A 13366-nucleotide genomic window follows, 5' to 3' on the forward strand; every position below is an offset into this window, starting at 1 on the left:
GGGAAAAACATGAAATCTAAGCTTGTCACTGTTTTCTTCAAAATACCAGAAATGAAGCCTTTGGTACTAAAACCAGTGAAGAGGAATTAACCCTGAGTTCATTTTGTCATTAATGGTGTTTTCCTTTAGAGACGGTCAAGTGAGGTACCTTTTCCAGACCTTGAAGGTTTCAGTTCTTTTTAAGAAGCATTTTGAAATTTAGACAAACAGTCACTAAAGTAGATAATGTCATTTTATTGGCATTGTTACTTGGCAGTCCACGTTCAAGTTATACAACTATTTACTCAAGTTTTAGGCACATCATCTTCTGAACATCCTGCTATACCCCTATTAAAGACTTAACAAAACATGCTGGAGAAAATGCCCTTCACAGCAGAGCTAGAGATTGTGTATACAAACACTTCAGTGCTGAACAGCATAATATTTTGTTTTCACCAAGGCACTTTAATATTACTACAGCAGAACAACATCAAACCGCTACCAAAGTCAGCAAGAAGTATCAGCCTAGTTCGACAACCTGAAACATCTCCAGGAGAGCAAGTCAGGATATTACACTGGGATGTGAACATCAAGTACCTCAGAGCCTCTCTGCACACAAACTCAACTTCAAAGAAGCAGAATGCCATGTTCTCCAAAACCTTTAGCACCAGGTCCATTAGCATGGCACATTCAAGAAGCATCAATTCACTCAATTTTACTTGCATGGCAATACCAAAGTTTCACATGACAGTATCAATTTCATCTTATCCTGAAAACTACAACAGGAACAACCAAGGCTTAGTAAAGCACTATCTAGAATATCATTTCTTGAAATGCTCAAAACAACGAACAAATCAGAACAAGCAGCACCTTATTATTAAACTAGAAGACTTATCTCAGAGTAGCAGACATTTCTAACAGTTTTTGTCATGCTAGCAAACTGCAGAGCCCCACAGAAAAAAGAGGAAGCAGTAGTTCCCCAGCTGTAAGTTAAAATCTTTTTTTAACCAAAGTGCTTCCCCCACACACTTCAAAAGCACCCCTTGTTCACAGAACAACCAAAGCTAAGCAGATCTTAAAGCACTAAGCAAGCAGGCAGTGAATTTTAAATAGTCCAGATACAATCCTAGTTATTTCTTTAGCCATTTACCAGCACTATTACTCCTCCTTTACTCTGCTTCTGGGAAAAGGTTACAATCTGAACTTGAGCCCTAAATCAGCATTCACATAAAAACAAAAACAAGTAAAACAAGGAAAAAAAATATTTTTGAGCACTTCAGAAACCTTACTCCCTCTCCTAAAGGATGAACACTGAGCATCCTATGAAAATCATCTGAGATACATTCCAGCACATCTTGTTCACCACAAGGGAGCAAAGAAGGAAACAAGCCATTCCTATCCCCTTTAGATTCAGGTTCAGCTTCTATTGGTTTCTGTGAAACTGAAGTATGTCAGAATAACACCTCTCAACTATCAAATTAGAGTGCGGTGAATTTGCATCAGTCAGCTCAAGGCTCACAGGAAAACTAAGTTCTATGACCTCAGAACATCAGCCTTGGAAACCTGAAAACTGAGCTCACCCATGAAAAATAAGAAAGTTCACCCTTTGTATTTTAACAGTGTATTTATTTGCACCATAGTTTGATCTGGACAAATTCTTACTTGCCCCAGACTTGAGGGCAGAGAAAATACTGGCTTGACTTTCCACAGTCACCTGTTCCTTTCCCCCAGGGGAAGGACATTGCAATATGTGGATCATCCTTCAAAAGGCAAACCTCCCACTTCTATCCAGTCACTCCCATATATCTGAGATCATCTTACTTTTCATTAGCCAAGTATTAGGAACAAGCTGCATTCTCCTCTTCACAACAGAATGGAGACTAGATTCCCAATTCTCAATTCTTGCAGGTTTAGAAATCCACTAGAGCAGCTGCCGAAGAACTTTCTTGGCTTACCAGTATTGAAGTTGCATTTAATTCTCAGGTGAGGAAGCCTGAGCTACTCCCAAGCAAGCACTAGACCAAAGTGCAAGTGGTGGTCAGTGAACCACAAACAGTTACAATGAACATTTAGAGGAAGAACATTAACAGAAAACACAAAGTTCCCAAAACAGCTTCTCAAACAAAGACGATTTCCCCAAATATTAGCAAGTTGTATGTAAGGCCACCTCCTCAGGTTCAGAGAGGTGTCAACACTGTTACTTCTTTGGAGGGGGAAGAAAAACAGAGTTGAAATGCATATATAAACAGAGATTTAATTAAGCCAAATATTTTCATTCTTTAGTTACAGAAGGAAAACAGTGGTATAGTTCCCCAGACTATGTACAGGTCACAAAGTAATTTCTTGCCTAGTTACAAACCACCACCACTCACTGATAGCAGGCTGCTGTCAACTCTTAAAACTAGGGACAAGTCTGTGAAGACACCAAGTCTGCAGGGCCAGAGCCAGCACAGGCCACGCACAGAAACACAAAGGAACTGCAGCCAGCAACCCCCCAGCCATTCCCCTCAGTTCCAGTGGTCCTTAGACAGACAACTGGGCAGGAATTTAATTCTTTCCCTGCGTATCTCAATAGGAAAACCAAGTCCTTGCAGGCCAGCACTAAGTCTTACCTCATCACTGCAAGAAACTTAAACATAGACAATTACAAGAAAAACTAATTATGAAATACACTGTAGAATTACACTAGATTCCTCCTTTAGGCAGCAGAGCAAGGGGAAGGAAGGTTGGAAAACAATTTAGCAGGTAAGTTCTAACTAGCAAAATAAATTACTTCTACCACCACTAGTGTTTTGATGCTACACAATGCACCATAACCAGCCTGAGCTAATTAAGAGCTTCCTGACAGTAAACATCATGATAGAGATACCAGTCTTAACATTCTTCCATGATGTAAATTAAGATTCTTGCTAAGGATGAAGTCTCAAGCCACTTAACCAGCAAAATGCTCAGCCAAAAGCAAATCAGAGAAGAGTTATTTAAGGAAGTGCATAGTTTATCAGATATGAGGGAGAGGGTTGATGTTACATTTTATTTTCACTGTATTTCACCCTTATTTTCCTTCTTCGTGTCATTGTGACTTCAAGCTTTCCCAGGTCACAGCAGTCTACAGACAAAGCTAAGAACTATGAGCTTATTTGAAAAGCAAGTCCCTCAGACAAGACTTACCAACCATTTAAACAAAATAAACTTGCATTTACCTAAATTTCTACTCTACTGAAATGAGGATGTAACATTTAATTAGTGATGCATCAAGAAGCACCACAGAATATTTTGCAGATATTTCTATGGGTACTTCATATGAAGAATATGTTCATTTACATCTATTGCAAGAAAGCCTTGGCACAGAACAAGGAAATACATTTCTCCTCCTACTCATTATGCTGCTTCTCAAGTCAGTTCTAACGATTTTTACACTCCGTTCTAAAAGTTTTCTCAGGACAGTATTTTGGCTAGTCAGCATCTTGTTTGATAACAGTATCAAGATCTGGATTTTCAGAATATCACACCTAACAAACTACAACTGAATTTTAAGGTTTTGCACAATCCAAGCAAATCCTATAACTGCATGCAGCTGAACTTAATTTAGAACTAATATAATGACTCCTTCCTCATGACACACCTAAAGATGTACTTAAGCATTACCTTACCTGCACCTGATACATATCATAACTTCTACTACCTTCAAGTTAAAGTAGTCACATGTTTCTGAACCAACACTCCCTCCCTCCCTCCTCTTTCCAGACAAGCTTTCAGAGAAGCAGCTCCAGGATTCTCACGTGCCACTTCAGTGCCATGTGGCAAACTTTAAACACAGCTACTACAGACACACAAAAATATGCACAGTTTAGTCAGCAATAAGCTTAACACTTATGCCACACAGGACCCCAGATTCAAACCCAGAGCTAATCCTTTTTCCACCTGACAATGATTAAGCAATTATAAGACTTCACTTACAATCAGGTCAAAATCATCCCGTGTTTCTTTATGCCTACAAGGAAACAGGCATGACTGATTTGTTTCTTCAAGGCTACCAACACACAAATTGGTAGGGTGCTACTCAGTTTAGTCAGTAACAATTTGGCAGTCTACAGAAGTTATAAGGTGGTTTCTTTCACAGGTAACAACCTGCAGCAGAAGCTACACGGGGGTTTGAACTAGGGCCAAAATTAAAGCAGGACAAAATGTGAATTAAAAAAGTAAAATAAAACACAGTCAGTGGAATCCAATTTACCAAGACAGAGAAGGACGAATGTAGTCTAGACAAGACTCTTCAGGTGCTGTTCAGCAGCAGGAAGTCAGTCTTCCTGGACTCTGCTCCTCACAGCAAATTATCTTGCTCATAACACACACTGCACTGCAGGGCTAGTGATAAGGGAAAGGGTCAAGCTCCCCTCTCGCAGGAGTATGGCTTCACAGCTTTGGCAAGCATCAGAAAACCACTGTGCTACCAACAAACGCTAAGGTATGTTTAGTCGCAAGCTCTCCAGAAGTCACTCCGGCAGGCACACCGCGTGCTGGAGACAACACAGTTTAGTTCACCAAGTGGCACTCAACACCACCAACTGTACTCCCGCAGACGCACACACTGGCACGGCCTAGCGCCCATCGCCGCTCCCCGAGCGGCACCGCAGCGCTGCCAAGGGCAGCGGCCGGAGCATCACTTCTGCTGCCGACAACAGCTGTGTTTCCTGCGCTCTCTGATGTGCCTCGCTTGAGCCAAGCGCGGGCGCCCCGGGTCACACACCGGCCCTTCCCCTGCCCCGCTCACAGGTGGAGGCTCCGTCCCCGGCCGGGCCCCGGAGCGCCCGCAGGACACGGGGGGGCCCGGCGGGACCGGCCTGCCCTGCACAGCGCACACAGCCGGGCTCGGGGGTTAACACGGCCGTGTCCGACCCCGCCGCGGGAGCGGGGGACACTGACCAGGGACACGCGTGTGTCCGCCCGCACGGCCGACCCCGCCGGCGCTCCGGGCAAAGGCCGGGCCGGCAGCGCCCCGCCCGCCGCGCTGCCCAGGCCGGGGCCGAGCGGCTCCCGCAGCGCAGCACGGCGGGCCAGGAGCGCCTCGATGGTCCCAGCCCGGCGGGCGGGTCCCCAGAGCGGGTCCCGCAGCCCCGCGGTCGCTGCGCGGCAGCCCCGGGCAGGAACGCTGCTCACCGCGGCACCGCCGCCTCCCTCCGCCCCAGCCGCGCTGCCCCCGCGCCCGCCTCCCCTCGCCGCCCCGGCAGAGCCCTACCGGGGTCCAGGGCGGGCCCGGCGCGGCCGCACGAAACCAATGGCCGGGCGGCGGCGGGAGGGAACGAGCGAGGAGCCGGGAACGCCGCGGGGTCGCTGCCTGCGGAGGCGGAGCCTGCGAGGGCTTATAGGGCCGGGCCGGGCGCTCCCCGCCATGTGACCGCGGGGCGCCCAGCTGGGGCTGGTTAAGTGTCGGCGGCGGGGACTGTCAGCTGCTCGGCTGTCGCTCCCCGGAGCTTTAGCCTCCGCTGTTTTTATTTTTTAGACATCTTTTTTTTCTTCCTTCCCTCCCGCGCGCCTGGCACTTTTCAGAGAGCAGCGCCCCGCTCCAGCGCGGTGCGGGACGCGCCGCCCCGGGGGCGCTGCGGGCGGCGGAGGCGATGCCGCCCGCCTGGCGGGGCTCCCCGCGGCCCGACCGCGCTCCCGCCACCGCCTGACTGGCCCGGGGAGAGGGCGCTGGATGCAGGAACTGCCCGAAAGCACCGCTTGCCATGTGCGCTGGTAGCGCCCGGCTCGGGCAGCGCCCGCGGCCCGGCACAGGGTAGGGTAGTCGGGGCGGCAGCCGGGCGGGGGCGGCCCCGGGCGCGCCGCGACCATGGTGAAGGAGGAGTGCAAGGCGCTGCTGGACGCGCTCAACAAGGTGACCGCCTGCTACCGGCACATGGTGCTGACCATCGGCGGCACCTCGGACTCCCAGAACCTGCGGGAGGAGCTCAAGAAAACCCGGCAGAAAGCCCAGGAGCTGGCGGTGGCCAACAGGAACAAGCTGACCACGGTCCTGAAGGACAAAACCGTGAGTAAGGAAGATAAAGCCGAGTTCGAGAGGCTATGGGTGATTTTCTCCACGTGCCTAGAGATCCTGGAGATCGACATGAGGAGAGCCCTGGAGCTGGGCCACGAGTTCCCGCTAAACGTCCCCAAAAAGCACCTCATCCAGACGGGAATGAGCGGGGGAACCTCTGGCGTGGCCGCCAGAGCCATGAGCGTCCAGAACATGAAATACGAGGCCGAGCGCAACATAGACGTGATGGATTTGAAAGACCTCGAGAACGAAATCAACCAGGTAGGAGAGATGATGTACGAGATGGAAATGAAGGTCAATGTCCCCCAGTGGACAGTGGAGGCTAAGCAAGACCCAGGGGCTGAACTAAAATCCACCATCAGCGTAGGCGCTTCTTCTATTGGCATGATCTCTGTGGAGGAAAATAAATCCTTCTGCGATATCAGCAAGGTTCTAGCTGGGATTGTTTTCTCTGCTGTGCTCATTATCGCCATTGTCCTGGCAGTGTGTGTGGTTAAACTGTCTTAGGGTGGTGCAAGCTCTGACGGGAGCGACCCCCTCCAGGTCTGCTTGGAATGTTTCATGCCTCACCTTTAGTTTCAAAATGTGTCACTTGGATGAGGTGAGAATTTAAACGGAGCACTGGAAAGAACAAGGCAGAACTTTGCACCTCTCAATATCCTAAGATGCACGATTTGCTTCTTCATGCTTTTTGAAGAAAAGGGATGCAAATCAGCCTGCAGAGTAGGATGTCTTCATTTGCTGGACTTGTAACAGTTAACTGAAGTATCAGGGTATTATCACTACTGGCTGTAACAGGGATTTGTCTGCTATTAATAGATCACTGTTCTCAGAAGCCTGTATTTTTTGTTGTTTCACTAGGCTCTGGTGTTTGCTGCTGGTCACTGTTTACAGTATTCGAGAGTAAGACAAACTTGGAGATTAACACGGGTGTTTTGTCTGACCAAGTGGATAGAATACTTTTTTTTCTTCCCATCAAATACACAAAATATTGTTTCAGTGAAAGAAAGGGGTAAGGATGAAAACCCCAATAAAAGAATGTGACCAACCTCTGATTTTGATAAGTTAATGGTTGGGGAGGGGGGAGAAAACAGAACAAGCAATGTTTGATACCAAGTACTGTTTGTTGATTTAGACTGAATTGTACAGAACCCAGTTGCATGAATTGGCACAGCACATGTGAATGACTAATCGCTTTCTAAATCCAGAGAGAAAAAAGGGAGAGCTGCATATTCAGAAAAATACTAGCAAGCTTCGTGGATCTCATTCAAATTTACCACAATTTTATCTTTCCCTGCAGAAAGGCTGATTCTTGCCAGTAGTTCGAATTTTTCTTTCTGTAGCAGCAGTTTGCACTTTACAATTAATTAACTATGAAAACAGGAGCAATGAATGTACCCACAGCAGATACAGTAACATTTAAAAATAGATTTTAGCAAACAAAAATCAGATTTGAGTTAAAGCACACCTTTCCAACAGGATCTCCTCTCCTGTTGACAGGCAGGGACTGATGCTTGTATGGATACTGTCGCATTTCTGCAAGCTCCCAAATTCTTTGCAGAAATCTAGACAAAGCTAAAAATGTGTCTCAGTTTCAAATCTCATTCATGTCTGATTAATCATCTGGGAAACAGAAAGCCTCTAGGACTGATCCCATTTGATCACTGCAATTTTGGGAGATAAATGTAACAATAGCATAAAACTTTCCAGCGCTTCCCTATAAAATTGTCAACATTTAAATGTAAAGTTGGGGGGGCAGACACTAACTTTGTAGAGAAGCTTCATAATGTTTTGTAGAAGGACTATGTGTTATGGCATTTATTAGATAACTTATGAAGGTAACTTCTATTACTGTGAACACTCACTGTCCGTTCAGGAATGCTCGGTCCATGCACAACAGTGCCATAGGTGTATGAGGCACTCCACGGCCAAATATAAAGGCCCCATAATATTGGGGGTTTAATAAGTCGTCCTTCATTGCTTATTATGGACATTATCAAAATAATAATCAGACATGTTCTGTGAAGTTACTAGACAACAGTCTTCATGCTTGTTAAATAAAACTGACAATGTTCATATAAACACCTAATCTTTTTGAGTTAACAACTAAACATACTTTGAAAAACTGCAGCAAACAATTTATTCTTTAAAACTTAGGAGAACTGGATTTGAGGAAAAAAAGTGTATTTGAATCTGGTCACTTGTAGATGAGAGAAAAATAGTAAGCAGAGGCCTGAATTAAAAGCTGTAGACTATACTAATGTTGAAGGATAATGTGAATTCTGCACACTGATCCATTCTAATTCCGTTCTCTTGGGAATTCACAGTGTTACAAGACAACTCCACATTCCAGTCATGTTTCACTCATTCCACAGGATATGTTTCATACGTAGTTAATCTATGTTCATAGAGATCCCTGACTGCTTTCTAACAAAGTCAAGTCTGTATTGGTGCTACAGTTCCAGCCTGCCTAGACAAGGTGTAATCCCTGTGTGTTCATTTACATGAGATGATCTCCTTCACAATCACGCTGAGTAAACATATTTAAGGAAAATGCAGCAAAAGCTGCAGGATTGCCACCGCTAATCACTAAGGATCTGGAGTATTTCCACTCTTTGCACTCTCCTTTTACTTAGTTCACAGGAAGGTGGATAAGCAGTTGGACTCTACTCTGTGCTGCTCGAAAACTCATGTACCTTGTGAAATCAGATCATTTAACCGCATGTTTTCAAAGCCCAAGTAATGCACGTGTGGTTTCTGGTGGATGAATAAATGGTAACACTGACAGCATTCATTATCTTCTATCTCGGTATCTCCTACACACTTAGCCACAGATAAACAGTTTATCCATGGTTAGTTGTGCAGAAGAATTTTTAAGAATAGGCAATGTCATCTCCTAAAGCAAACTTCAGTGAGTTGGTAAATTGGAAGTTGTCAGTCCATTGCATTTTTTTTCAATTTTGACTTTTTCCTACAGGACTCGAATTCATACAAGTGGCCTCTAAATATGTCTTGCTTTACTATGAATATGCACACAATTAGTACTTAAAAGACAGGCCTCGGAAAATGAATTTTCAAATCATAAGACAAAGCTAGATGCAGATTTATTCGTCATTAGTGTGTTCTATATTGTATTTAAGCTATCTGAATAGAATTCTAAGAGAAAATTGGCACTGCCTACATTGATAATGTTCCTGTCACTCATCTCCTACCCTTGATAGAAATGTTCGTTCCATGTGACAGAGTTCTGGCACAACAGTGCACAAAACCAAAACAAATGAAACCACCATTGCCCAAAACTACTGAGGCTTCTTATAAATTAAGATATAGAGATGTAGATTTGCAGTCTTAGTTTTTTCCTCCTACCAGAATGCAACGGGAAGGAGACTGGAAATGCTGTTTTGTGAGTGAAAAATGGGAACTGATACTTCAAAATACTCTATATTTAAGAGCATGATGAAAAAACACATATTCTCATGCTGATCAGTGGGAATTGTAGTACAAAAGAAGATGGTTATTCCTTAATTTCAGTGTTGATCTACTTCAGTTCTTTTGTCTTTATTCACAGGATACACACATTAAATTTGCTGTATACTGAAATCTTATTCCTGACTTGAATTCTACTGGTTTTGCCTGTGCATGGGTGGTATTTTCTACACTTTGAATACTGCAAACCTGTTACTGTCACTATTTATTTAAAAATAAAGTACTTATAACTTACTGGTTGGCTTGCAGCAGTAATTCAAACCAAACCAAACCTGTTGGACTGAGTCCAGAGGATCAGAGGGATCCCAGGATCAAAGGAATAGAGCAGCTCTGCTATGAGGAAAGCTGAGAGAATTGGGATTGGTTCAGCCTGGAAAAGGGAAGGCCCCAGGGTGACCTAATTGCGGCTTTCCAGTGCCTGAAGGGCAAGGAAGATGAAGTCACACTATGGACAAGGGCCTGGAGTGACAGGACAAGGGGGAACGGCTTCACAGTGACACAGAGCAAAGTTAGATGTGGTATTAGGATAAAATTCTTCCCTATGAGGGCCTGGCACAGGTTGCCCACAGAAGCTGTGGCTGCCCCATCCCTGGAAGTGTTTAAGGTCAGGTTGGACGGGGCTTAGAATCATAGAATCAACCGGGTTGGGAAAGACCTCTGAGATCATCACGTCCAACCCTTGATCCAACACTGCTGTGGTTACTAGGTCATGGCTTGGAGCAACCTGATCTAGTGGAAGGAGTCCCTCACCCATGGCAGGGGGTGGAATGAGATCTTTAAGGTCCCTTCCAACCCAAACTATTCTCTGTTTCTATGAATATCTGGAATATTTGTACAGCTTGTCAGTAAGCTCTTAAAAACTAACGTTCCTATTTCAGCCACAGTAATAAAACAGTACTAAGCCCTCCCATTAACAGTTTTCTTAACATAAACACACCCTTCTCAAGCTCATAAAGTTGAATGTAGTGATGTAGTTTAATTTATAGTGCAAGAGAATCAGCAGTGTGAAAAGTCAGGAAATCTCTGCCTTAGGAAACAGCTACAATAACATTCAGGCTAACAGATGACACTGCCTTCAGCACTACTTGTTCAGTGGTAAGTACAGAACCACTGCCTTGGACAATTGAAAACCGGGGAACGTATTAGACCAGAACAACAGATTAAATTCTCCTTGTGTTAGGATCCAAATTGTCCCTTTCAGCCAGCAAAGCTGGCATTTAATTTAGCAAAAAATACAGATAACCTAAGAGCGTGAAATTTGGTCCTGCAGTATTGATAGCAACAACGATCAACAGTTGTATCACACCATCAGAACTGAGTCTGTTCAATGCAAAAAATTGTAATTTCATTCCAGGATTTCCAGTCTATCACCATAAAACCTCTTTACATTGTTTTTCACTTTACTAACCAAAGAAAGACAGAACCATAATTAAAGTGATTCTCCTTATGTGGGAAACAATGTAACATCAAACTTCTGCACTATGAAAATAAAATTAGATTCGCAATTCTTCACGTAAATATGACAGTATTTTTTACAGTAATGCAATTATTTAAAACTGGACTAAATGACTGATGTAATTATCTTTTGGATTAAAAATTAAACACGTGCTTATTGTTTACAGTCCAAGAGGGCTGGTTATGGACTTGCTTTTCCTTCTCTTGGAAGGTTCATGTTGTTTACACCTTCCAGAAATACCTTCTATTTAAGTGCTAATGGAACTCCTAGTCAACATATTTACCCTTCACAGATTTTCATTATGTAAAAAGTCATCCAGTAAGACCAGTGGATTACAGATCTCTAAGTGCTTTCTCTCAATACGATTATATAAGTCTTTTAATGCAGGAAGAGATCTGAACAAAATAGCAGTCTACACGTGAGCAGCATTTGCTATGGTTAAATGTACAATAAAAGTGGGATTAGAAAAGAATGCCTTTCGCATAAAATTATCTGCATGTGTTAATGGAAGGACAAAAAAGGGAAGGAGATGGGTGTATGTAGTAAATATGTTAGCAAAGTTTGCTTTTTGTTAAATCCAACAGCACCCCAACATTAAGCTACAGCTTCTCTATAAAAAGAGGGACTATCTTATGTCCCATGAGACAAAGAATATAAAATATCCCTGAGTGGAACTGACCATCCATTCTTGGATTAATTCAGTACAGAGTAAGAGTAAAATTATTTTGATTTGCTACACATTGATACCCATTTTACAAAAGTCAATCCTTTTTTCTCTCTCAGTCTCACACTACGAGGGAATTTTTTTCCTGGAGAAAGGCGCTCCCACAAGGCTGGATTCCATCCTGATGGCTTGCTGCTGGAATGCAGCTTCATCAGCTACCACTGATGAAACCTGTGGAAAGGTGAAAAGTCACACAGCATTTAACCAGTGTCAAGGCTGCTGTGGATCTGCTCAGCCAGCCAAGCACAAGGGATTCATGCTGGAAGCAATGTGACTGAAAGCCATGAAGGCAAACATAAATTCAGTCACAGCATCTCTGAAATTCTGCCACCCACAGAGGCCAGTTAGCAAACGCAACCATGTTTATTGCCCAGTTCCAGTAATTTGTCACAATATCTACTATGGTTTTGCCAAAGTGACAGAAATTGACTTTTTGAGCCTCCACAGGGAGGGTTCTTTGGTTTGTTTGTTTGATTTCTTTGCTTGAGTTGTATGTTTTATTTACATTGTATTGCCTGGCATTATTTATCATGTACTTAATAATAACATCTCCACCAAATCAATCAAACAAACAAATCCTCTCAAAGCTAGTTCTAGTTCAGCTGTACAGAAAAGGAAGTCACAATCATAATATAAATATGGTCTGTCATTTTGATAATTTTTCCACTGTGCTTTAAATTATCACTGGAGTCTACACTCACTCAGGTCTGTCTCTCACACACAAATGTTCAAAGAACATATACAGTTGAACTCACTGATGTGGCACAGCACTAAGGAATTACATAGACAAAAACATGGCTTTAAAAATCATGGGGTTTTTTTGTAAGAACATTAAACATCAGATCTTACAGCCATCCATAACTGTCTTAGGGAAAGAAAATTCAAAGGCAATTTCTTTGTATGATCCAGAAGAATCTATACATAAATAGCATAAACCTTGACGAGAAAAAACAAGAAGGAGGGCAACGAGAAAAGACAAAAGAAAATATTTAACTATTTATACTGTATAAAGTGACTGAGGACTACCAGAGACACCAAACATGATACTCCCTTAGCAACTTAATCTAATATGCTAATTGCAGGTGTAACTTGAGTTATAAATACACATTTGAATTCTGGGTCCTAGAGGGAATGCTCCAAATCATTGCTCATATAAGGCATCACTACTCAGTCTGGCGAGAAATTACATGTGTGAATACTATTCATGTAATTAAAAGCTGCAGAATTAGGACCATAATTTCCGTTTCCATAAGACACGTAATCCATTATGCGTCTGTTGCAAATAGAACGTTTCCAGTTGTTAATACTATCTGTAACCCAGTTTTCTCATCTGCTTTATTTCTTGGAATACAATTTTGTATGAAGGTCACTGTATTTTTTATTTTCTTTTTAGTCAGTTTTTATAACGGTGGTATAATCATAAACATGCATTTCCTAGATTTGACATTTATCCATCATTTGTACAGCAGTAACTGGAGTAGGGAAGAATGTTTGCCTTAACTTGCACTCGGCTATCTTTGTGCCCAAAGGACTGCTTCAGATACTGAGCACAGTCCTGAACACTGCTGTAAGCACAGCACTGCAGCTCTGCTGACAGCCCTGGTGTTTTCTCTGTGTCTGAGTTTGCAAACAGCAGCCTACGTGCAGCCACACATTCCACTTTCACTCCCCTGCACGAATGCCT

At 43.5% G+C, this 13366-nt stretch overlaps 3 protein-coding genes across 7 annotated transcripts in view; 2 read left to right on the forward strand and 1 right to left on the reverse strand.

The window, feature by feature from the left end:
• Window positions 1-13366, reverse strand: part of ANKRD27 (ankyrin repeat domain 27) — a 50706-nt gene that overhangs the window by 35140 nt on the left and 2200 nt on the right. For 2 of the 5 annotated variants that reach the window (XM_027893558.1, XM_027893559.1), the window contains exon 1: window positions 4569-4956. The exons of 1 other annotated variant lie outside the window; for it this stretch is intronic. The gene's annotated coding sequence lies outside the window, so the exon portion shown is untranslated. Of the gene's footprint in view, window positions 1-4568; window positions 4957-5215; window positions 5296-13366 lie in introns of those variants that run through there. 2 more of the 5 variants (XM_027893555.1, XM_027893554.1) reach the window with 2 other exon arrangements.
• On the forward strand, window positions 2785-5374 carry LOC114062278 (translation initiation factor IF-2-like). Its single transcript, XM_027893541.1, has 2 exons — window positions 2785-2871; window positions 4559-5374. The coding sequence occupies exons 1-2, from the start codon at window positions 2785-2787 to the stop codon at window positions 5372-5374; spliced, it is 903 nt and encodes a 300-aa protein (XP_027749342.1).
• Window positions 5593-8346, forward strand: RGS9BP (regulator of G protein signaling 9 binding protein). Its single transcript, XM_027893562.1, has one exon. The coding sequence runs from the start codon at window positions 5810-5812 to the stop codon at window positions 6521-6523; it is 714 nt and encodes a 237-aa protein (XP_027749363.1). The 5' UTR covers window positions 5593-5809; the 3' UTR covers window positions 6524-8346.

The sequence above is a fragment of the Empidonax traillii genome, unplaced genomic scaffold, assembly GCF_003031625.1.
Source record: "Empidonax traillii isolate 1590-97213 ecotype Southwest subspecies unplaced genomic scaffold, ASM303162v1 scaffold395:size559319, whole genome shotgun sequence".
NCBI lineage: Eukaryota > Metazoa > Chordata > Aves > Passeriformes > Tyrannidae > Empidonax > Empidonax traillii.

Coding starts and splice junctions, on each gene's coding strand:
- LOC114062278 (XM_027893541.1), top strand. CDS start 2,785: ATGCACCATAACCAGCCTGAGCTAATTAAGAGCTTCCTGACAGTAAAC. Junction 2,872..4,558: donor TCTTAACATTCTTCCATGAT/GTAAATTAAGAT, acceptor GTACTCCCGCAG/ACGCACACACTGGCACGGCC.
- RGS9BP (XM_027893562.1), top strand. CDS start 5,810: ATGGTGAAGGAGGAGTGCAAGGCGCTGCTGGACGCGCTCAACAAGGTG.